A 26,126-nucleotide genomic window follows, 5' to 3' on the forward strand; every position below is an offset into this window, starting at 1 on the left:
GAAGCCAGCAGATAAAAATACTTAAACCTTTACACTTGCTTTTGAAAACAAATTAGTTTTAATCATCTGAAGGGTTTCTTTGGAATATATATATATTTTAAAGGCATTGAGCAGTTTCAGCAGTGTTCTTTAATTGAGGTAGCGGGTGTTGAACTCTGCAAAATGAGCGCCAACCCATATCCTTCAGTTTGAAAAGAATGCACTTTTCTAACCTGCTGTGCCTTGAAAAAAAGGGGGAAACTTGCTATCTTCTAACACTGTTTTAGACTCCCTTTTACATAACAATAACTTGATCCTACTCAAAATACTTGGCACCTTTAGTGACAGAGTGGAATGTAGGAACACTTTAGCAGATCTGAAAGTGAGACAACTCCAGTAATTTTGGAATGAAGAGGTGGGGTTTTCAATTCCTTATTCAGAGTTCACAGAAGATAAGAATCCCGGGATTAGCACAATAGACTCCCTTCATAACACATGGCTGAATAAAGCAATTATCTGTCTATCAAGACTATAGTAAATTGTGCAACAGCATTAGGGAGTGTGGATGGATAGGTGGATAAATGCTATTCCATCAGAAAAGGGTGCTGAAATATGAAGGAATCCTTTGAGTTTAACTTGTAAACTGTTTTATTTTGGAGTTTATATCATGTTACCGTTGCAGCTTGGAGTGAAATGATCTTTTTAAAAAAAATATACTGTTGACGGCATTTTTCAGTTCCTTACCCATCTGAATTTTATTAAGAGGGTTATTTCAAAGACATCTCCTGTTTAATCATGTTTAAACAATCTGTTTAAGACCTGTTGTGTAGATATAAACACAATAGCCCTTTAATGTCGGAAAACAGACTTCTGACAGACACAGCGCCGAACAGACATCCATCCATTATTGCTTAAGCTGCTGTTCCCTCCATGCCTGACCTGAAAGGGTAACCACAGATCAGCTGACAGCGTTCCCTGCACAGAGACACTGACATGCGCCCTGTTACTGTCTAGCAAGCAGAGAACTGCAGAGAGGCAGACAATTGGAGAGGCCTTAGACTAGATTAGAACTAAGCACCTTAAATCTGTTTTAATGGCTGTGTTTACATCTCCTTCTTCTTCATTCCTTTAAGAAAGTAATCAGGTTTCGCAAGCGTTAAGAAAACCACCTCTTCTTGCCAGCTGGATGAGGTCCAGTTTAAGCAAGAAATTTCCCCCCCTTTTTTTCCTTCTGTCTTTTTCTTTTTTTTTTCTTCCTGTATGATCGTCACTGCCATTCAGCACAGCAAGACCAGGCTGCGGGAGCTGGCTGACTTTTTTCTGGTTATTACTTTTTAACATTTTCTTCCTGTTCCAGAAATGGGAAAATTGAAAATGATGTGCTGCTGCTGTAGCAGCAAATGCCAAGAGAGGAGTCCTTTGCACAGTTTAATCACCGCTGTGTAGTGTTTTTTTCTCTGCCTAACACACACACACACACACACACACACACACACACAGTCATATAACATATGCACAAAGCCACGATAACCGAGAAATAGAGAAGATCACGTGGGAAGGAGATGCAGCCAGGATCCAGGAATTGCGTGACAGCGTGTAGGCTCGTTGTCACTGGACTTCTTTGAAGAATAATGCCATCCATGTTTGGCTGGATTATTGGCAAATAAACAGTGATGCTTTTTGTTCAACCGTGGAAACTACCATTTCCATTGCTCAAAACGTGACGATTAAAGAACCTTTACATCTCTCAGTGGGGTCTCTATAAATGCTAGTAACACAACACCGTGGTGTGCGTGAATATATCAGAATAAAGAAGGCAAAGGAAATGTTTCCAAAACTAAAACACTCAAGTGTTACTAAGTTTTGGGAGTAAAACGTAGATACAGAGAAAGAGATCTTTGTTCATTTCCCAGAAACTGAAGATGGAGATTCAGATGGCCCAAGATGGTTGTGGATGCTGGGTTACAGATAAAGGAGACCAAGACGCATTGCGATAAAAATGGAGGCAGAAATGTCAGCCACAATGTAATCAAACCTCGGAATTAGGCCTCTCTGCTTTTTCTTATTCTGTCTTTGCTAGGTCTCTTTTCCTCCACGTTTTTTTTCCTCCTTCGCTGGTCTGGTAGCCTGGTACACGAGAAAGAGGGCTGAGGCAGGTCAAGGGACTGGCTTCCAGTGTCGCTGCCGACTTCCATGATTTTAAACCAGATGTTTTTCTGGGCATCAGTTACTTTTCTAAAATGAGGAACATGGTCTGGTGCAATCCATCTTCCCTTCCAACTGAAAAATTCTAATTCATATAATTTTACTTTGAATGGGAGGAAAAAGGGAAAGAAGTGTCCCTTGGAAACAACAGGCAGGAAAAGTCAAGGGCAGCACGACTGGAACTAGGAAGAAAGTGCCAGAGAATTTGGAGGTGAAGAGGCAGAGTAGATCAGTGCTGTGTTAGGACCTGGGAGAGGCCTCACAGTGAAGTTAGCCAAGGCCCTGGTAGCGCCTTTCCCCCCTGTCTGCAAAACGTGTTACATCTCCTCTGGTATATTTCCATTATGCTTTCATCTGGTCTTTCTGTAAAAATTTTAATCCTGTTTTTCTTCATACCTCCCATGAGTTGTGTTTTCTTCAGATGTCTCAAGTTTTTTTTTAAGTCCATTATTTCAAGAAAAAAAGAATTATATTTTAAGATATGTTTAGCAGAAGTTCTCCCCTGATGGGTGACTGCTTCAGGCATAGCCTGATAGCCCTGTCCTTTCTTCCAGGTACTTGGTTTGCTTGATTGTGGTGATTTGCCACAGCCTAACATCTAAAAGTTATAAAGGAACTTGCATTTATATACATGCAAATTAAAATTTCCCAGTTCTTTCATTTGTATATTTATTGAAAGATCTTGAATTCTTTAACCTTTAGAAGCCTAAATTGTGAAAGAGGCTGTCCTTTCAATGGTCTCTCTCATGCATCTAATTTGTTTTTAAAAATGACTATGAGTTTGGGAGAGTGAACTTTTTACTCACTGATCTAAGCTGGCGCCTTTTATTATTAAAAGAAAGCAAATTCAGCTTTTACCATTTCTTTTTTATGAACTGGAGTTCCTAGAATATTTCTATGGAGTCTATGGCTTAACTATGTAATTATGTCTCTTGAGTAGATTATGTTTTTCTTTTCATAATTATGTTTTTACCCGGGAGACTGGAAGACTTCAGACCTCTCTTGGGTGAAATTGTTCTTCCTCTAGTCTTCCTTGTTAAGCTTTGCATTCTACGTGCCCGACTGTGTTCAAGGGCTGAAAGGGGCTCTTGAAGATATGTGGGAGTGATTATGATTTTTTCCCCTTGAAATTGGTTTATATATATTAAGAAGGGCCTTTAGCGAGAAGCTCTGTTAGTTCATTTTTGAAATGCCATCCGAGAAGAATCGCCTGGAAGGAGGTTTGTTTATGATCTGTGGTCCTCTGTCTGAGCCACACACTAACATTGCTCTAGGGCTGTCTCCTCTCACAGGCTGTCCTGTGTGAGCTCTGGGGCCCCATGCACACGTCATATTGCATGGTTGCTAATTTCCAGTGGCTCAGAGGAGCCAGAGGCCTCAAACATGAAGATAGTTTCTTAGTCTAGCTCAGTATTTTAGTCCAGAAATAGTTTTGACCCGAACCAGACAGAATACTCTTAGGAAAAAAGATGACTCAGCAGCCTTTCCCAGCAAAGATTATAGACTCATCAATTTTACTGTGGGAAATGTTTCCCAATAACCAGCCTCCCCCCCACCCCCCGCTCCTCTCTGTCTTTTACTGCACAAAAGGAGAGATAATGTTCAATTGAACAATGTTCTTATTTGTCAATTCAACAAGCATGTGCTGTCTGCCTTCCCATTACCTAGGCTCTAAGTTATGTGCTAGACTTAAGACATGACACCCATCCTCAAGAGGTTCATAGTCAAGTCCAGGAGAATCTAAGATATTAGGGTTTGAAATTTTATAGAAAATTTCAATTCATAGTAAGTTAATGCTTACTGAACGCGTACTATACTTAAGTAGAACCACATGTAGTAGACAAAAAACAGTTGTAGCTGCTCTCAGCTTGCTGAGATAGAAACCAGAGGGATCACTGAGGCCCTAGGGACAGGGAAGCCCAGAACAATGTGATGACTCAGTTGAGTCTGGGAAGGGGTTTGGCCAAATGGAGGTGGTGGGGAGAGGGCAGTCTGTGTTGAGAAGATGGCTTGGGCTCTGAAGAACTCTGGATAGTCCGGTGTGAGTAGAACATGGGAGCAATATATGTAGTTGTAGCCATTGGAAATGAGAGTGACAGGGTTCAATTGAGACCATATTTTCCAGGCCCTTGTTTGCTGGGCTCCGGGGGGCTGTTTCATTCAATAGACAGCGCAACATAATTGATAGATTTTGAGAAGATAAGTTACATTAATGTTAGGATTTAGGAACTGAAAGGATTTTAAAAAGTATGGAAACTAGCCCTTCATTTTTGTTAGGTTCAGAGGGTTCCATTAAATCCTTTCCGTGTCCTTTCAAATATACCAGGCTGCTATTCGGGTGTATTAGCCACAGTGAGAGGTTAGGAGTGGTTCTAGTGGGAGTGGAAAGCAGGGGCCTGTCCTTGCAGAAACTTTAGAGATGGGCTTCGCTGAGTGATGGGCTCTAGGAAAGGGAAGTGGAAAAGGTACACCTGAGCTGGGTTTTGAGCCTGAGAGACTAGAAAATGGTGATATTGAGCGCTAACCGGTTTGCCTCAGTGGATAGAGTGTCAGCCTGCGGACTGAGAGGTCCCAGGTTCGATTCCGGTCAAGGGCATGTACCTTGGTTGAAGATCAATAAAAAATATATATTTTAAAAAAATGGTGATATTAATGGAAATAAGGAAATTAGAGGGGAAGCTGATGAGACTGTAGTGGAGAGTATGGGTGTGTCAGGGAGAGGCAAAAAGGCTTAACTAAGTAGTACAGGCTTTACAAGAGAGTAGGTGTTGGGTTTTTAGATTTTTACAAACCTCCAGTAAAATGTATCATCCAAATGTAACCAGAGAAGAGTTTCAGTTTTGTCAGTAGTATTTCCATCCTCACACATATGGAGGAATGCAGAAAATCAAGGTTTTTAATCTAGTGCCTCCGTAGTTATGAGTTATTTGGGTCCAAGGTTTGTATGACTTCCCTAAGAGCTCGAGCCTGCAACCCATTGAAACTGAATTCTCTAAGATATACTAAGGTTCCTCCTTTGTAGTAGAATCCAAGTCATTTCATTAGGAATGGAATTGCAGCTTTAAAATTAGTCAACCTAGTCCCTCATCCCTTCCTGCAAACTCTCCTTTATGTACCACTTTCAGGGTAGAGAGATTAGAACTGAAGGCGTCATCTCTCCCACCCCCGAACTCCGATGGAATAAGCAGCTCTGTTTCTGTATTACCAATTTACTCTGAAAAATGGTGATTCGGATGCAGGCCCTTTCCTCTCTTCCTTTTTACTCCAAGGATTATTGTCACAACATTCTTAAATGGTTATATCCTGTGGCTTAGCCCCAGAGTATTGGACCAGATTTCATTCTATCACATACTTGCTGACAGCAAAATTAGCTAATGTCTCCCTGGTCACCCTCTCCTCCAGGGAAGCCCGAATTCATGGCAGAGGAGCGCATGGATTGCCAAAGCAGAGTGTAATTGGCCTGGGAATAAAAAGATCTGCCTTAAAAGCACTTTTCCCATATATATTGCATAATTTAGAAGAATTAATTCAGTTGTAAAACTAAAAGTATCAACTGATTTGAGAATCTCTTTAGATTAATTAGTAAATTTATGCAGCTACTATGAAAAATGGTAATGGAGATTCCTCAAAAAAATAAAAATAGAGCTGCCATACGATACAGCATTTCCACTTCTGGGTATTTATCTGAAGAAAACAAAAAGACTAATTGGAGAAGTTATATGCACTTCTGTATTCACTACAGCATTATTTACAATAGCCAAGATATGGAATTAACCTAGATATTCATCAGTGGATGAACGGATAAAGAAGATGTAAGATACATTAAATGGAACATTGCTCCGCAATAATAAAGAATAAAATCTTGCCATTTGTAACAACCTGGGTGGACTGGAAAGTATTGTGCTAAGTGAATTAATTCAGACAGAGAAAGATAAATACCATCTGACTTCACTTATATGTGGAATCTAAAAAAACCCAAAGTAAGTGAATAAACAAAACCAAATAAAAAGAATCGCGTGCCTCTGTTTAGATTAATGCCACGTAGATGTTTAGCACTATCTTAACTCACAAGATATTTATTATCATGTTTCTGTCACTTGTCCTCTAGCTAGCTTTTCTCCTTCCTTCTCTGCTTATCAAAATGCTACTCAATCTCAAAAGACATGGTGATCTCATTAGTGAAGGTCTCCTCTTTTAGTTGGCATCAGTTGCTCCCTATAGATAGCACTTTATTAATTTTAATTTTTTGTGTGATAAAAAGTTCAAACATACATTAAGAGAGATTATATTTAATAAAACTCCATATGCTAACCTTATTTTATAATTAATAACATTTTGCCGTATTTGCTGTATGGGTTATTATGCAGAAATATTTTAAACAAATGCTGGACATCATGACCCGTAACCCTAAGCATATCAGCCCTTCTAAAAAATAAGGGCATATTTCTGCGGACTGAAGGGTCCCAGGTTTGATTCCGGTCAAGGGTATGTACCTTGGTTGTGGGCACATCCCCATTGCGGGGCGTGCAGGAGGCAGCTGATTGATGTTTCTCTCTCATTGATGTTTCTAACTCTCTATCCCTCTCCCTTCCTCTCTGTAAAAAATCAATAAAATATATTTTTTAAAAAGGGCACATTTTTTTACATAATCACCAAAGCACCGCTTCCTTAATATTTTGAAGTAGTCATATTTACTCAGTTGATCACCAAACCATAGCAGTTCAGTGTTTGTACTCACGATAGTCTTTTTTAGTTATATTTAATTGCTTGCCTTTCTTCCCTACTAGATTGTGAACTGCTTGAGGATAAGGACATTATCATATATTTTCTTTCCCCTCCTCCTTACAATACCTAGTGAGCCCTGCATGTGCTAGATGCTCGGTACACTAGCTGGATCAGCTGACCTGCGTATGGGCATGTACTGATTCCTGATTGATGCTCTATTGCAGATCTGCCTTTTCACTTTATTTTAAAAAAGTGTGTCTTCATGATACCCAGGATACAAGTAGGGGCCTAGTAAAAACATGTGAGTGTTTAAATTCATGTAAAATACTACTGTAAAAAGATCAGCTGCTAAACATCATGCCCTAGTGATTGACAGAGTGGCCTTGCTCTGCCACATTCGGGTGGACTGGCCATGAACGTTACCCTGAGGAGGTTTAGTGGTGGAGGGTCTTTACAAATCTGCATAAAAAGTGCCTTATTTTTGAAAGGTGCAGTCATATGTGGATGTAAAACTGAAACTCATTGACACAGACAAGATGGTGGTTGAAGGGGGTAGAGAGTTAGCAAAGGGTAAAGGGGGCCAAATATATGGTGATGGAAGATGATTTGACTTTGGGGGGTGGGGACGCAATGAAATATACAGATCATGGATCATACAAATGTACACTTGAAACTTATATGACCCTACTGACCAGTGTCACCCCAATATATTTAGTCAAAAGAAGAAAACCCGACACTGGCAAAAAAAAAAAAAGAAAGAAAGAAAAGAAGGAAGGGAGGGAGGGAGGGAGGAAGGAAGAAAGGAAGAGAGAAAAAGAAAGAAAGAAAGAATGAAAGAAAGAAAGAAAGAAAGAAAGAAAGAAAGAAAGAAAGAAAGAAAGAAAGAAAGAGCCTTTGGGCATCTGTCAGGAGGAGTGCCGTGACTGGTGAAGTGCATCCTGATGTGAATATAGTGCATAGGGAGTGAGATTGTGAGGTTCTGGCTGGAGACCTACCTAGGTCTCCAAAGTTGTGAAGTTGTTCTCAATCAATTTTTACAAAAAATGGGCAAAACGGGTCACATTCAGCAGCAAGTGTATTTTCATAGTTCACATATCACAGTTTTCACGTACCAGTTTCAGGTGTGTGATATTTTTACGTGGCAGTATTACTCACTTTCACTGTGAGGTAGTTGCCCTTGGACTAAAGAGCTGGGTGGGGAGGAATGGGATGATTAGATGGACTTTTGCTTCCTGGCTTAGCAGTCCCTCATAGGTCTTTGCTCTAAGGATATGTGAATGCTGTGACCTTTTTGATCATGCTTTCTTTTTGTGCCCCTGACTTTATTGCAACAAAAGTCACATTCAGTCAAACACACTCAACTTTTTTGAGGAACATTTGTTCTGAAAACTTTTTTTCCATTTTAAATTCACTTGTGATCATGCTTTCCCCTGAATGACTGAGACTTCACTGTTAGAATCTAAAATAAGCTTGTTGGCAATGGGAGGGAAGAGGGCTAGACCAACAACCAGAAAACCTGAGTTCTCACCCTGCCATTAACTATGTGACTTTGGGTAAGTCACTTCCCCTCTCAGGGGCTCAGGGTCCTCATCCATAAAAGAAGGTCATTGCTCTGAGATTTAGAGTCTAAATTATTTCTGTTGTCTTTTTTATCCCTCTGGTTCAAAATGACTTGCAACAATGCTTAAGAATTAATGAGAGGGCAAATGGGACTTTTTCAGAAAGAACACAGTAAGCTTTCACTTGAATGTCTTTCAAGGAAATTTCTTAGGAAGCACTAATAAAGGCTGCTCTCTAAAGAATGGCTTTGCTCACTGGACCCACTAGATTGCCAAATGAGAAGAGTGTCTTTTGGGGAAAGATAAGGTTGTAATATGATATTCTGGGCCAAAATATTTCCTCTCAACCAAGACATTCATCTAAAAGAAGAAAATATTTATTCATCCCTTTATTACATAAATATTAAGTACCTGTTGTATGTGCAGGCACTGAACTGTTGGAGGATACAGCGGTAAACAAGACAGAGCACTCATTCTCATGGACTTACAGTCACGCAGGGGCGACAAATAAATACACAAGCTAATTATAAAGGAAATAAAGAGAGGGTGTGTTTGAGAGGGAGGAAACATACTCTGGGTGTAGTAGGCAGGCGAGACCTCTCAGAGGAGGTGGTATTCACGCTAAGGCCTAAGGGATGAGAAGGAGAAGATTCTTGTACAAAGAATCGGGGAGAGCATTTCAGGAATATGGGAAGGTTCTCATAAGGATAAGAGAGGAAAAGGAGACAGTGTCGGATGACCAGAGAGAGATAATGGGTTCCTGGACGAGGGTGGTACTGTTGGAAATGAGAGGTTTGAGAAATGCTCTCAAGATGGAAATGACAAGATTCGGTAATGGATTGAATGTGAGAGTGAGGGATAATTGATGAATGGCTGGTGCCACTTTTATTGAGATGGGGGGACTTTTAGGGAGGAACTAAGGTTTTTTGGGGGGATAGAAGAATAAATAATTTTATCTTAAATATACTGTATTTAAGATACCTTTGAGACATCCCAGGGGAAAGTCAAGTAGGCAGTGAGATACATAAACTTGGAACTTGGGGCAGAGGTCAGGGCTCACGCCAAAAACGGGGAGTCATTGGCATGAATAGGTACATTGAGGGCATGGGACTGAGATCACAGTGGGCAATGGTTCTCTACCTCAGCTGGCCATTGGACTCACTCCCAGACATTCTGACTTAATTGAGCTGATGTGGGACCTGGACACTCATATTTTCAAAGCTCCCTAGGGTTTTCTTATCCAGTTAGGGTGGAAGAGCCACTGCTCAAGGAAGAAAGTAGAGCGGATCCCATAAAAGAGGGTCTAGGGCTGAGCTTTTAAATAGTCTTAAAGAATTTTCCATTCTTTATACCTTTATCCTGCTTGGAAGATCCAGCCTTTGGCTGTGTGGTTGAGATTAAATTCTCCTCACACCTGTCCCTGATTACAGCCAGTGTGCCCTCTGTCTTCCGTGTCCTCCATTTCTGAGGGCATTGCTGGGGGGCTGAGGGTTTAAGTACATCTTCTCTCGGCCAATCGTTCCAATGTTACCCTGATGTGGTGTAGTGCTGGTGGGTATTTGTCACGCTTGGGAGACAGAGGATCTGGTCAGCTTTTGTTCTTCATTGTCCTGTAAGAATTTGTTGTGGTTGTGGTGGCTGTGCAGGAGCAAACGCGTACAAGGGGAAACGTGTGTTTTCTGTATAGATAGATGGCCCCTGAGTTACTCTAGGGCAGTGGTTCTCAACCTTCTGGCCCTTTAAATACAGTTCCTCATGTTGTGACCCAACCATAAAAGCATTTTCGTTGCTACTTCATAACTGTCATATTGCTACTGTTATGAATCGTCATGTAAATATCTGATAGGCAGGGTGGTCTTAGGCGACCCCTGTGAAAGGGTCGTTCTACCGCCAAAGGGGTCGCGACCCACAGGTTGAGAACCGCTGCTCTAGGGTGTCTGTAGATAACTTGGTAGCTCGCCTTCAAAGTTAATTTCCAAAAGGTCATTGAGGCTTTTAAAATTTCACCTGCTCTTAAATTTTTCACACTTGTAAGTGCTTCTCAAGTCCTTTATTTTTGTCTATGACTTCCAATTACTCCCCTGAAGCACCAGGCTAAGAGAAAATAAAAGTGTGCTCACACATCCTACACTGAGCTCAAATCTCATGCAGTCTCCATGAAAACCCAATGAAAAGGCTGTAGACAGCAGAGGTAAAGCTTATTAAATTTTCTTGTGACCCATGGCCCACATAAAGTCCCACTGTATAAAGGAGCCATGCAAGATCAGGTAGCCCTCCCCTTAGCCCTCAGGGAATCTGCCATTCCAAAAATATGGCCTATTAAAAAAAATAACTTCCAGGGACAATTCCATAAGCTTTCTTGTTAATGTTTACAGCTGTATCAACACCACACCAATACTTTTTTGTATGCGTGCAAGGAACAGAATCCACAGATTTAACTGTGACAAGTCCTATATAATTCCCTAATCGTGAAGCTAGTTAGAAACAGCTAGATGCATTGATGGAAGTTTGTTTAGGGTAATGGGTGCACTATTAACTTTGTAATTGAATCCTTGCTGCTGCTTCTACTTGCTTTGAAAACCAGCCTTGACACTTCACAGGGCTTAGTTCTTAGGTGTCTCACTCTGCAGATCTGGATATTTTTCAGTCCTCCACAGCCGCTGGAAGAGGAAGGGAAGAAAAAAAACTAGAATGCCAACATTGGTAGAGCCACGTGATGAGTGGAAAACTTAGTCAACCAAGACAAGAACCATACCCTAGTTCAGGCCTCGCTAGTCAGTATCTGAGGACCATAGGGTAGTTGTTTTCCCTCTGTAGGGCTCAGTCACTTCATCTATGAATACCTTACTTGCTGGGGTCTAGGAGCTGTTTAATCTCTAAAAGCTCGTCAGAGTTCTAAAATCTATTTGTAAGCGGGATAAAAAGTCATAAATGGTGGGGAAAACAGCCATCAACAAACGATGTGAAGTCTCACATTCACATGGTAACCCAAAGGGTAGTTTCCCTAGTATTTTTCTGATCATTTTTCTCCTAATCTTAGTCCCTCTGTTATAGCAGATGCCCCAAACTTGCACTGGCAGGAAATAGGGTGGTGGGTGCATTTCAGTTAATGGGTCTCGTTGGAACATGTTTGGCTGGGGAGACAGCTACACTCATATTACCAAGCCTTGGCTTCCTGTCTGTTTTCTTTGGGCTGGGTAGGCAATGAAAAAGGAGACAGGAAAATACATTTTGGGGCAAATAAAATAAGGAATTTGTCTTATGAAGACAGCTTATAGTTGGGAAATTCTAATGTTCAACTTAACCCTATCCTGATACAGTCCTCTTGTCCTGTACTAAGTGGAAGATGAGTTGTTCTTGCTGCCCATAGAATATACCTTCCTGCTCTTGAAGGTCCTTAATAATCCTCCTTCAAGGTTTTTTTTCTTTTCTTTTATGGATATTAAACTTCATTCCCTTAATCAAATGGGAGAGACTTATTCCAGTCTTCTTAACGGCTCTTTAAATCAGCTTCAATTACTTAACATTTTACTAAAATGTTGGGGCAACATGCTAGGGCCTCACGGGTATATGGAAAGAAGAACCCACAGTATATTTCTGTTTATGTATTAGGCATTATTGTACTTGTTCACCACAGCATCACTGTACAGGTCTACACTTTATTAATGTGGCAGCGAGACAGTACTGTACTCTTTACTAAGTATGATTTGATGTCTTTTTAAAGAAGTCTTAGAAACTTAGTTATCTTTTAATTTGTACATTTCCAATATTTTAGGATTTCCTTGGATTTTAGACTTGAATAAACTAGAAGAGAGACAAATATTTTTATTTTTTAAACAATGGATTATCACATTCACATGGTAACCCAAAGGATATTTTTCGATCTTTTACAAAGCCACCGTTCTAGATTTAAAATAAAAAAAGCTGTGATTTAACACAAGTCGTTACATGCTTTCAGGCTATGACATCTCACAAAGTATCCAGGTTCCTCTTGAGAGTTTGAGTTTCCGTATTTATATTTCTATTTTTTCCCTTAAAGGGGTTCTAGGATTGAGTTTTGATTTTTCAGAAAAGAGTCGCAGTAGGATATTAATTGTAACAGAATAAAGAAAAAGTCACTATAGTCATCATGGAAATTTCCCTTTGACAAATGTGTGTGTCTCTGTTTCTGCCCCAACTTTGGGGTAGTAGCTGTCAGGGCACAGCCTCTCTGAATTTCAGGGAGGACTTGTCCTTCATGAAACAAGAGGACACACCCCAGAGCATGTTCACCTTCCCCATCCTTGCAGAGGAGGTACCCAGAGAGTCCCTCGTGAGCTCCAGTGTCCTGGCCTCACTCTGATGCTTGACTCTGAGTCACCCTCCGGGACCTCCGCTCTCCACTGCAGAACAGAACTAGCAATGCTTGCCACTAGATGATGCTGATAAAGCAATTTGAACCGGAAGGCTTTATAGAGACACTCCATTATGAGTACCAGTATTGATAATTCCTAGGCTTAAACCCTCAGTATGTATGTTCACATATCTATTTAGCATGGTCAATTGTTCAGCTAATTAATATGCTTTTATTTTATGATTTGCTGTTTCCAGGGCACAGACAGAAGCTTGATGACTCTAAACCTAGTTTGTTCTCTGACCGCCTCAGTGATTTAGGGCGCATTCCTCATCCCAGTATGAGAGTAGGTGTCCCGCCTCAGAACCCACGGCCCTCCCTGAACTCTGCACCAAGTCCTTTTAATCCACAAGGACAGAGTCAGATTACAGGTAAGACAGACTCATAGGTTCACTTGCGCAGACTCTGACAGGCTGGGGGTGAGGGGCTACAGATGAGATGTGTTCACTTCAAAACTCCTGGCGCGATGAAATGGCTTACTATTCAAGAATCAAACTTGAAGGCACTGACCTTGTTTTTTAAATTAAAAAAAAAAACAACAACACACACACACACAACAACCAGATTCTAGTCTTTACTAACTTTGGGATGAAATGTGGGTGAAGTTTCTGCTGTAGCCGTGTCAGTCTGCACACTGGTGGAATGGTAATGACTGTCATCTTTGGGAGAATGTTTGTTACAAGTTTCTGTATTGTGTCCACGTGGTGCAGGGGATACCATCACACCCTCACTCTTAGAAAATTAGTTACTGTCTCAGGTTTGGGCTTAAGTTTCTTGGATGTATAAGTATTTCATTAAGTTTTCTTGAAAATCGCCCAGGGCTAACAGGAAGCCTTGATTGGTGGTTATAAGGCAAGGCCAACGAGCAGCTCATTGCCACAGAATTTACTTCTGATTCACATTTAGCTCTGGTTCCTCCAGCGACATTTCTCTTTTACATTCTAGTAAGCTGCTTACTTCACCCGTATTCTTAAAAGTTCGCATCAGCATTGCATACAGACTAATTCACAGTTAGTGCATTAAGATACCCACCTTTTTTTTGCCCCGGCCCCACTTCATGGTAGGACTATTCTGCTTGCTTTTAGGTCATTGCTGACAAGAGAGTATGTCAACCATCGTAGAGCTTTCACTTGCAGCTCATAAGTATTGAGAGCTGAAAGCAAGTCTACATGTAATCTCATTGCTATTGTTGGCAGAGGTGGCCTAGAATATAGAGGGGAAAATAACTCAAAACAAAATATACAATAAACTCTCAATGGATATTTTTTAATGCTTAGGTTTTTGTCTATCGTGGTTAGGTTTGAGTGGCTTAATGGTCTATAAACATAATTGTTTATAAATTAAATGACCTCTCTTCCCTTCTCTTCTGCTCATATTAAGTATATATTAGGTATCTATAAGGTATATGTCCCCTGGGATATTTACTTAGAGTACATTACTGTGGGTATATGAATATTAGTCTGAATATATGAGGATGCCCGAGTATCTATTTTAAAAATAATATAGAATTACAAGGATGAAATGTCTGAACACTGGGGAGAACCTGGTATCCGCATCAGGGAAGAACATTAGAACGCTGTGAAGAACAGCCATGTCTTAACCTCATAAACCCCTAAGTGTTAGTATGCAGGATGAAAAAGTTAATGTGTTCACTAGCATGTGTCCTGGATAAAAATGCAGGGGTGAAATTTACACTTCATGAAACAAGAGGACACACCCCAGAGCAATGTGAATTTGAAGCTTATAGCTACAGGTGCTGCTGCATTTAAAGTAGTGAATTTTGGATCACTGATTAAGGTTCATGATACCTGTCCTTTTGTGTTTATAGTAATCCTTAGACTCTGTGTGTGTGGGGTTGCAGCATAGTAGAATTGATTTATAGACAAGTCTTCCTCATTTTTTTTTTAACATCCACAAAGTATTGGGCCCAACAACTTTCTCAAACTTTCCAAATTTGAAGATTCACACCCTTACCCACTCTCCTTAAATGCTTCCATATTGTTAATGAGACAATACAAGTATCTGCCCATAACCAAAGATTTCTACCATGAAGAGTTGTACCATGGCCCAAATTATTAGGAAAACCTAAGAACACCCATTGCAGTGGCCACTTTAAAGTAAATTGAATAGATTTCATTATTTTCTCTCTGGATTAATTTTTTAATTTGTTGAATGAGTATGATTTAGAGCCTACCACACACATATTGAGAATTAGGTCTTAGGTAATATGAGGAAGAGAAGAAAATTAGAGTCTAGACTTTATTGTTGTTGTTAATCCTCATCCAAGGATATTTTTCCGTTGATTTTTAGAGAGAGTGTAAGGGAGGGAGGGAGACAGAGAGAGAGAAACATTGATGTGAGAGAGACACATCGATTGGTTGCCTCCTGCAGGCACCCTGCCCCTGGCCGGAGATTGAGCTTGCAACCAAGGTACATGCCCTCGCCAGGAATTGAACCCGGGATCCTTCAGTCTGTGGGCCAACACTGTATCCACTGAGCCAAACCAGCTAGGGCTAGAGATTAGACTTCAACTTTCTGTGCCCCAGACTATAAGATTGTTGTTTCTTGAGTCTACAGTCTTCTCTCTGTATCCCCTTACTGAGGCTGTCCTATCTACGGTGGTCTCTGTGCTGGCAACATCCACTCATCTTCTAGGTCACTGTCATTTTTCTCAGTCTCAGAACTTCATCTAGAAGGCTGCCTATCCAGCCTCTAAGCTGAGATTGCCTTATTTCATAGCTTCTGTGAATTTGCTTTCTTCTGCCCTGCTAGATTATAAATTCTTTGAGGGGTTTATTAAAGGGATTTATTTTCTGTTGTGCCTAGTGCAGTGGTAGCATCTCATTAAATATTGAACGGAAAAAAAGTTTAGATGAGAAGCAACCAGTGCAAGAAGGGCTGGACTATCATGCCTTGTTAGCATTAACTGTTCTTTCTAATTTCCTATCCCAGGGTGTCACTGTTCCCTGGTGATGAACAATAACAGGAAAAATCACATTTCAATGTAGCACTTACGGGGTTAAACCATTTGGAAGCATTCTACTTTGGGATCTACATAATTGCATGATTAAATTTAAGTTCTACCTAAGAGCCTTACCTATAATGGATTTTGTAACTTCTTTGTAATGTGCCACACCTGCATTTTAGTTCATGTAATCCTTTGGATAAAGACATTTGTAACAGAAAGGGCCCAGTTCGCTCTCAATGTCTTGGCTCTCTTGATATCTCAAGCTCTTACCCCAAAACTGAAGATAACGATCATGGTGGTATAGTCACCACTAGTTCTCGCACTTGCCAACATAAAGGGCAAGTCAAACTCCCAGAAGAGCAAAATGAAATTAGAAACCATAAACTGAGTCATAGGCACTCAGTGTTTCATATTAGTGTTCTCCGGTGCCTCTTGCAATTCTAGGGCCACGGGTCGAGCTGTGTGGGGGGGCGGGCATCCTCACGGTGCTGGTCTGCTGGTGTCACTCTGCTGCGGTCTTCAGCGGCTGATGTTCTGCCTGAGGGCCAGGGCCTCCTCACAGCTTCCTGAGGAAGTTGCTTCCTCTGTACATTTTTTTTTTTAATCTTTCAGACATCTGGTGCCTGTCTCTGGGTGCTAGGTAACACCTAGTCTGTCACAAATGTCTCCCTCTTTGGGTTCAGAATGTGGTTATGGCAGTAGAGCAGGGACAGTGTGCTAGGAGATATTGCTCAGAATAATCCCTGCTTCAGACTCAGTGCTGTCTGCATGGGCGGACTGCACCTAAAGGAGAGGTGCCTCAGGCCGTTGGGTTTGGGGGATTGGGACAGTCATCTAACCTTTGGGCGGAGCATTCTGCTATTCTGTTATTCAAGTGAACAAGATGGAGACAGTTTCTGGTCACCAGGAGCTTACATTTTAGTCAGATAGTCAGTAAATGGGCAAATAAGCATACATACAAGGCATTAGGTTATGGTGAATGCTTTGAGAAAATGAACGAGGGTAATGCGATAGCAGTTTAGGAAGGGAAGAAGCTAATTTTGATTAGAAAGTTGGGAAAGGGATCGTTGAAGAGCTTTGAAGACCTGTGAGCACACACTTCAGGCAGTGAGAAGCTCGTGCAAAGGCTCTCGGGAAGGAATGAATGTGGCGTTCATGGGACAGGAAGGTCAGTGTAGGGAGGAAGTAACAAACAAGGGGAATGATACAGAAAGGCAGGCAGGAGCCAGATTATAGAGAGCTTTTAAGGCCCTGATAGGGAGCTTGGGTTGTCCTGAATGCAGTAGGGTGCTATTGAAGGATGTGAAGCAAGAGAATATTATATGTTTTTTTTTTTTTTTTTTTTTAAAAAAAAAACCGCTTTGGATGCTATGTGAAGAACAGATCATTAGGGGACAATGGTAGAAGCAGGGCCATCGTGTAGACAGCTACTGCAGTAGCCCAGGAGATTGTTGAGGATGGTAGCATTTCTTTTCTTTCTTCAAAACTCAGATCAAATGCTGGCACCTCTGCCAGGCCTCTTCCAACCTGAGCTGAGTCTCAGTTTTCCATACCACTGTCTGTGGATGGCAGTTATTTGTTTACACGTCTGTCTCCTCCATCAGACTTTGAACTTTCAAAGTCTAGCGCCATGTTTTGTTTATCTCTGTATCTCCAGTGTCTCATATAGTGCCTCTGCCTGGTGACTTTGGTTTGGTGTTGAATGAATGAACAAGTCATTAACTTCTTCAGGAAGTGTGACTCATTATTATTGTAGCCCTAATATTTTTCTAGTACCTATTTGGTTGAATTACCATTAGCTAGCATTTACTGAATGTGTGCCTTGTGCCAGACGTTGTTCTAATGGGGTTAACTGACATACCTCATAGCAGCTCTATGAGATGGGTGGCTTTGTGATGAAAACTGAGGCTCAGAGAAGCTAAAACACTTGCCCTAGGTTCCACTTACCTCTAGTAAGTGGCAATACAGGAATTAACTTCAGATCCACATAGTTCTTCAGCACCATGCGCCCTTGGGAAGCTGACACATATTTCTCTCCAGACTCTGTTTCCTCCCACTTCAGTACCTAACAACTTTTATTTATGCAGCTCTTTACCATTAATAACATGGTTTTACCTGGAGTTTTTATTAAAGCCTTATTCTGAAAAGTACATATTTTGCAGGCGGGAGAAATTGTTTTTCTGAGAAATGGCTTGCTGAAGGCCTCATCAGCTGTTACACTTGACTGTGAGTTCCAGGTTCTTAGCACCCTCATCCAACAAGCCAGGCATGTTGCTAACAGTCTAAGTGACATGCATCTTAAGGGACTAATTTCTTTTCCTTCTCTCCATTGACTATTACTTAGGATCCCTAGAGACAATATTTCTATTAAAAGGATGCATTAGGAGTATCTGAATTATACTTTAAAATGCAATCTAATCATTTTAATGATTATATTTTCAAAGTAACATTTTTAGGAATATCTTGAAAAACAACTTGCCAGATGTCATGTAGAATGACAATCTTATTAGCAGTCACCTGGCCAGATAGTGGTTCCCACCAGCTTCAGTCTGATTCTGTCTGCCCTTAGCAAACAATGCTCCTCCTCTGCGCATTGAGAGGATCTCAGCCAGTTGGGCCTGGGCTGCACGTGTGTCTTGCTGTCCTAGGCCTGAGCCCACTCTGCTTGCACAGATCCATTTATTAGTGTAATCCTTTCAGAAGTAGGAGGGCACAGCTAAGTAGTATGTGTTTCAAATGACCGTTTTATTCAAGTGCCGAGTAGCCACATGATTCTTTAATGTGAAATAAGTTGGGAGGTGCAGTGGGCAGAGGCTGGGTGGTGTGGCTCTGAATGGGAAGGAGAAGGAACCCCTCAGAGGTTCAGTGACTGAGCAGGAAGAGTGATTGCAGGTGCCGACAGTGTGGAGGATTGTAGGAGGTGGAGAGTGGGAATTAAGTGAGGTCTCGTGCCTTATGACCACTGTGGTCCTACTCACCTGTAGCCATCTGTGTCTTGAGGAATTGAAATAGCCACACTCAAAGACAGGTTGTTAGAAGTACTCTTCTTCTACGTTGGTGGTGCTGTGTTTTAATTTCTGAAGTTACTGGAAAGTCTTGTCCTGTCTTCTTCCTTTCAGATCTCTTGGGCAGGATAGCCAAGTAAATTTGCTGCTGCCATGCACATGTGTGAGCAGGCATTGTCTTTAGTGGAGATGCTGGTTATGATCTTTGTGAAAAAATGGTGCAGATCCTGTGTGTAAGCACTGTTTCACATCTGTGCAGCTGTGGCAGCCACCTTGGGAGGAAGAGCAGTGTTCATGTCCTGCCTGTGCTGACTTGGAGGAATAAAGCTCACTAAGACCCTGTGAAGGCCTGGTGGTCACTTTGTCATATTATTGCTTAACCGGTTAGCAGAGTCGTAGATCAGTTTCTTATAGGTCTCTGTCTTCTGTCAGCTGGGATCTCTCTATTAACCAGAGATGCTTTGGTTTTATTGTGTTTTCAGAAGAAACAGAGGGGCCATGCTCCAAGAAAAATTAATTTCTTGAGTTCCAAAAACTTGCCTTTATAATTTCCCCCTATCTGGAATAGGATATACATAGTTAATATCTAATTGGGATAAGGCTCCATTTCCTACATAATGTCTCACTAATGTCTCCATTTCTAGCCTGCCCTTAGGTCTCTGCCTAGAGGACAGTTTCTTTCTCTCATTCTTTTCCAAAACATCATCTTTCTCATTTTAGTTTTATAGTTAGTTACAGCTTTACAAACATGTGTGTATATGTAAGTGTGTGCACACATGTATGCCTATCTTTTCCTTTTATTAGTTGCCTCAGGACCTCTCTCACCCCCCTTTTCCTTTTGCTTTGGATTGTGGGCACAATGATCACAATAGGGGGCTGACTCTGAGTGAAATATTTCATCTACAGGGCTAACCCAGGGGCAAGTTAGGCATGCGATTTGGTATAATAGACGCTCTGGTGGTATATTTTGATATTTAAACATGGGTGGGCACCCAGGGCTTCAAACAGAGAGCTGGTGTATATTGTACTCTGCAGCATTAAAAGCAACAACAATATTTTACAAATATCATCAAATTAAAACGTATTTTAAAGTATTTTCTTTCCATATTTCAGTTTATCCAGAAATATTCCAGGAATATAATTGTGAAGTACTTCCCCCAGTTAAGGCTATAAGATTCTTTCTAGGGCTTTGTTTATTTTTCTAAGGATTTGCTTTTTAACTGTTTAAAAACAGCTGGAAAAGACAGCCATTACAGAAGGGTCAGTACTGTGAGCCCTGGTTAAGGAATAAGAAAATGTAGGCACCAAGAGATTTCTGAAACTAGATCAGGGTCCCAGGAAGGTGAAACCTGACAGGGTGGGTCAGGTGAGGAGCTTTGGAGGATGTGGGGGGAAAAGGTTGAGAATAATAACATGTTTGGAACTGTCACCAAGGTGAACGGTGTGAAAGGAAAATGGCTTTGGTTGAGCAGCACTGAGGACCCAGCTAAAGAGAGAGATAATTGGGGGAGCCAATCAGCTCAGTTATGTGATATTCTCCTGTCGTGGGCACAGCCTGTGAATAGGAGTGGGCTCTGGTGTGGTGGGTCATCAGTGGGAATGACAGTTTCTCCTGGGACTCGGTACAAGCCAGGGGAACCAGGAAGATGTTGAGCCAGGTACCAACAGGAGGGAACGTTCTGGAAGTGTGTAGGATATGATAAAGATGGAAGAACTTCTAAAGAGAAGTTGGCTCATTCTGTGGCCTTGGAGGATGAGCGGCAGCCAAATGAAATGGTTAGGAGGAAAGAACTGGGCAAACCCAAGTTACTGTTCAGGTGGGAAGTAGGAGCATCTGATGGAAAAGCTGAGGGTAGTGCTCTGTTAATGCATCCCAGGCTTCCCCCGTCCTGTCTGGGAGCTGACCAGACGCAGCCCTGTACTTTTGCTCTTACTCAGTTTCATTATGGTACTTTCACCTCCTCTTTCTACCTTGTAGGGTTATTTTGTGCTGGCTAGTCCTTACCGCTTTGTCTCATCCTGAAGCTAAGACGGGCTGTTTTTGTTCTTCAAGACTGTGATGAAGATGCTGGACATAATTAGGACTATAATATCCTTGGCATAGGATATTAATGAGGGCATTAATGAGGGCATGCCTGTGTACCGCTCTCAAAGCGGACCCTGATCCACATTAACGGCCATATTCTGGGTGGCCTTTTAACTAGCTCTAAATCACATTAGAGATAAGGCATTATCTTGCTTGGGTCAACATGCACAATAGGCAGATGAGCTTGCTCTTAATCTGTTGCCTTATTAATCCTAGGAAGCAAGTTTTAGTGAACCCCTTCTGCTTCCCAATAGTCACAAAGGGTAGGAGATGAAGGTGAAAAGTTCATGATACTCAGGCTACTGAAATGGACTTGAGGATTGTTATTGGACTGCAAGCAAGTCAGTAACAAAAATGGCTCCAAAACAACTGCAGATGGTCCTCAGCTTAGGCTGGTTCACCCTAAAATTTTTAAACTTTTATGATGATTCGAAAGCAATATGCATCCAGTAGAAACCAGCTAGGCTGATGTTGACCATGCTCTGTCAACGAGAAGCCATTTGCCGACTAGTTGCCACCAATTCTTGCAATACTGTGGGGTATCATTCATCTTGGAGGAGAAACTTGAATGCATTTAAAGGAGCAAATTGCTCTCCCTTATCTTCTTACCTCTCTTGGGCCTTAATTTCCTCTTTAGCATGTTTGTTCTTCTTCTATTTGAAAAACATTCTTGATAGGGAAGATTACATCAAAAACAGTGTTGGGTAATTTTCCTTTATAACTGTCATCTGTACAAATGATATTCGTTGTTCTCAAACTTTGTTGCACATTAGTATCACCTGGGGAGCTCGTTAAATGTACAGGTGTCCAGGCGTTACCCCTGAACCAGAATGTACCGGGTGGAGCCTGCCTAATTCCGTGCTGCAGGCCCAAGGCCAATTACCCCAGGCTTACCTTGCCCATCCAGAGTCAATTCTGATCCAGCCAGGGGCGTCTCAGGAGCCTCATTTTCAAGGTCAGATGATGTGTGGGGGCAGCTAAGTGCCCTCAGCTGCTTCTCGGTTTCCTGAGGGCACCACCTTTGTGTCCATTTCTACTGCTGTTTTCCCTCCACATTCTTCCCTGTGTGCCCAGTCCTGGACTGGACTTCTGCCCTGTTTCTATTATGATGCTGTCAGAGGGAGATTTTAAACCTGCATGTCTGATTATGTCACGCCATACTTCAAAACACCTCAGTGACCTTTCATTGCACCTCAGTGTGGCCCAGCAGGTTCTGCATAGTCTGGCTCCTCTCTGCCTGCTCTCCCAGTCTCATGTCACACTATTTTGAACCCAGTGTCAGTAATCTAACCAAACTGGCTTTCTCAAACTATACTGCCTCGGTCAGGAACTTGATACATGCTGTTTGTTTTTCCTTAGTTCTCCTGCCCCTCATCTACTTGTCTACTATACTTCAGCTTGCCATTCAGTTCTTGGCTTAATCGTTAGATCTTTAGAGAAACCTCCCCTGACCCCCAGAAGTGGTTGGAGTCCCCGCTGCCTCGGTCCCAGGAACTTGATACATGCTGTTTGCTTTTCCTTAAGTTCTCTTGTCCCTCATCTACTTGTCTACTAGACTTCAGCTTGCCATTCAGTTCTTGGCTTAATCGTTACATCTTTAGAGAAACCTCCCCTAACCCCCAGAAGTGGTTGGAGTCCCCCACTGTACATTCTTCTGGTGCCTGTGAACCAGTTTATTATACCCATTTCAATACTGTGATTTGAACTAAGAGTCACTTCCATTGGCCAGTCCCACATCCCAGTTGTATCTAAAGTTCTGGCTCTACCTGTGTGTAGCTTATTCCCCACTCGCGCGCTTTACTTCCGAGATCCAGGGTAGGCCAAGACTCAGACCAGGTTAAGTGTGACATGTGATATGACCTCTTGTTTCTTCTATTAGGTTTTCCTTTTAAATTTAAAAAAATCCCTTCATTTTCTGTAAGAGAGTTATGAGTTCCATTCAGCCAAAGGTTGGAGAAACCTAAAAGGCACTTCTCATTACCTTGTCCTAATAGAGTTATGAGTGCCATTCAGCCAAAGGTTGGAAAAACTTAAAAGGCACTTCTCATTACCTTGTCCTAATAGTCCAACTTCCTTCTGGTTTTACTTTTAGCATTTTGTTACAGGCTATGATGTGTTAGGCTATACTTATCACTTCTCATTCTCTTCCCTGCTATTGTCTCCTAAGTTTCTCTTCTCATAATCTGTTGTCATGCCTGGTATACCCTACATGGCATGCAGTTTTACCCAGTTTGCTGCTTTCCCCCCCTCAAATTTCAGTTTAACGTTCTGTGTCTCAGTTGGGTTCGTTTTCTGCCAAATGATTCTGGCAGCCACCTTGGTCAGTTTGAGAAAGTTCATTGAAAAATCCAGTCTAGCTAAAAAGGTTATTAGAGAAGATGTAGACTTTAACATTTAGTATTTAGTCTAAGTTGTTTTGAAGTGGGAATTCATGTCCATGTGAATGTGAGGATATATTATGAATGACAGTAATATGACAGGAATAGTTGAGGATGGGAAACTAACTCTACCTCTCTCTGTCAATAGTATTGACTTTACTTGACCCTGGTAGCAATTGAGAGACATGACCTTAAACTAGTAGACTCTGTTCACTGTAAATACCCCAGTTTTCTCAAGAAATAGTTGAGGTCTACAGAGCCTGATTTGAGTGCTGATTAAGAGAAACACAGGGGTGGAGGAGAAGAAGGGGAGATGTGGATCTCTCCAGTTGCGCCCTGCTCCCCAAGTGCAGCAGGAGCTCAGTGTAGGCACACTGAGCTTGGGCAGAAATCACACTACTCAGAAGCCCGCTGGCAGCACAAACAGGAAGCAGCCTCTGGGTGCTGGTGCGGGCTCTGCCCTGTTGACTTGTTTCCTCCCGTCTCTGCATGGAGTTCAGCACTGTGTCCACCGTGCCTTGTGGCGAGTGATCCTGAGGAAGGCAGGCCCTTCTTCACACGTTTAACCAAAGTATTTTCAAAAGGGGCCTGCTTGGATCCACCACCGAGTTTCTACACATACCTTTCACTGGGCCTCTATAAAGCTCTCTGACCACTGTACCCCACCCCCGCTCCTACCCTTCAAACTGATTAAGAAAGTTTTCCCAGAGTCAATTCATTTCCTAGCGTGCCTTTTCTTCCCCCTAACCATTTGCCCTCCCCATTCCTCTCTTATTATGAGCCCAAGTGTTTGGACTTCAATTATGCAGACATGAAATGTAGCTTTTCAGTCATTTGCAAGTATGGCGGCTCGTAGAGCCCATGACTCTTTGCATATCACTTCAGAAAATGCCCAGCCACTCCTTCCTTTTCCCCAGACAAGTTATAACCTTCAGAAGCTCTCGTCCAACCCAGAGAAGAGAGCTTGCTCTCCTCATACCCACAGGAGGAAGTAAACGGTCGTCTCCATTTATGCAAAGACAACTTGAGAGGTGGGAACCCTCCCCCAGTTAGCATCTTTGAGCAACCCCTGGGCATGTTGCCTTCTGTGCTGTTATGCTTTGGAGGTTTAGCGAATGGAAAGCAGATGCAACCAGTCTCCAGGCAGCCTAAGCCGAAGGAACACCACCTTAGAGGGAGAACATACAAAGTCCACTCTGACACTGGTATTCTGTGGGTCATCTCTATCTTCACAGCTTTTTTAAAGACACAAGTACATGCTTTGAACGTTTTGAATTCATTGTTTTACATCTATTAGTCTTACTTCCCCAACTGGCTGTGTGAGATTTTTTTTTCAAGGCAAGAAATATCTTCTGTTTCTTATCTGTCTCTTACACACCACACTGCCATGTGGGCATCCAGGAGCTGTTTATCTCAACAAAAGCGGATGAGTTGCTGGTTCACCAGAACAACATGCAAAAAGTTTCCTCCTCAAAAGTCCTGTTTGTGTGGCAGTGGTGACCATTTGTACTTTGTAGATGAGACAGGGATAGCTAATCAGAGCCTTGCCCACCTCTTAGTGAGTAGGGAAACTGCCAAGTGCCGGCAGGCTCTGGACTTCGGTGTCCTTTCAGAATACTAGCCGTGTGGGGTGGTCCCATGCAGTTTTAGGAGTAGCAGTGTCTCTGACAGACTCTGCCTCAGTTGGAACGATTGCTGAAGGGATTCCTTATGTCAAGTGACTGTTTGCTTTTTATTTAAGTTGGACTCTTAGTAGCTAGGTTTGGTCTGTTCTTACGGAGGAAGCCACGGTTTCTTTGGGAAGTGTGCTGTTGCAGATTTGAGGTGTTCAATAAAGTGCCTGCCCTTGTATGCCCAGTGGTAGTTCTTAGCATGTGTTCACAGGTAGAACTGGGGACTGTTTTCTCATTGGTTTTATCTCTAAGCTCCTTGCTGCTTCTTTCTCTTCTTTCCCATTTAGTCATGTTGATTAGTCACATCCTGCCTGTGAGACAGCAGGCCCATAACATAGGAAAGACCTGATTTTTTCTCTGTTTGTTACAGTTCAACTTCCCCTTAAATCCCCCTTTTTAGGTGCTAGGAGAGAAGTTTGGGGAGAAATAGGGGTGGAGTCCTACTGAAATGCTCATGTGGCATTTAATATTGCAGATTTCCCAAGGACTAGTATATGTGCACATAACACCAAGGGTTTTGTTTTTAAATTGTCATATTTGAATCTCTATAGGATAGTAATAAAAATAGCATTGATACTGTTTCTGAAGATTACCATGTAAAAACAGTGAATTACAGTTTATAAAACACCATAAACATACTTAAAGTTTAACAGCAGTTTTCATCTCCTTTGAAAATTTCAGTTATCCTCTCAAAACGTATGGGTGCTTATAGTTAATGAAAGCCACCCAGGATGTACTAGTAGCATCAAGACTATGACTGGCCGCTCTATCCTCTGAGACACAAAAATCAAGAATATTCTTTTAGGTTGGAGTGGTAAGACATGGTGTGCCCTCCATATTTCTGCCGGCTGGAGAAGACAGACTACTCAATGTAACTCTGGATGGGCAGAGTGAAAGAGTGGATTATACTGGCTGTGGGGCCTGAGGTTGAGATGAAGACAGTTTCTGGTTTGTTAGTGGTTAATCAGTAGGTTTTTCTCAGAGCTGGGCCCTGTACTCTTCCCTATTAATAACCTTGGGATTGACTGGTGATGCTTAAAAAACATCTGTCACCTGCTCTGACTCATCCAAGTTAAGAGTGAATCTCAGAAGTCTCAGGTTTCTTCAGGAAGCTGAGATCAGAAATCCTTTATGAGATCAGGTTGAGGTGAATTT

General features: G+C 41.8%; 1 protein-coding gene across 1 annotated transcript in view; it reads left to right on the top strand.

The window, feature by feature from the left end:
- The window catches only part of RUNX2 (runt related transcription factor 2), a 119,595-nt gene that overhangs the window by 54,449 nt on the left and 39,020 nt on the right, over window positions 1–26,126 (top strand). The window contains exon 4 of the mRNA XM_015572160.1: window positions 13,059–13,232. Coding sequence (XP_015427646.1) covers window positions 13,059–13,232 — 174 coding nt within the window. The remainder of the gene's footprint in view (window positions 1–13,058; window positions 13,233–26,126) is intronic.

The sequence above is a fragment of the Myotis davidii genome, unplaced genomic scaffold (assembly GCF_000327345.1).
Source record: "Myotis davidii unplaced genomic scaffold, ASM32734v1 scaffold167, whole genome shotgun sequence".
Taxonomy (NCBI): Eukaryota; Metazoa; Chordata; class Mammalia; order Chiroptera; family Vespertilionidae; genus Myotis; species Myotis davidii.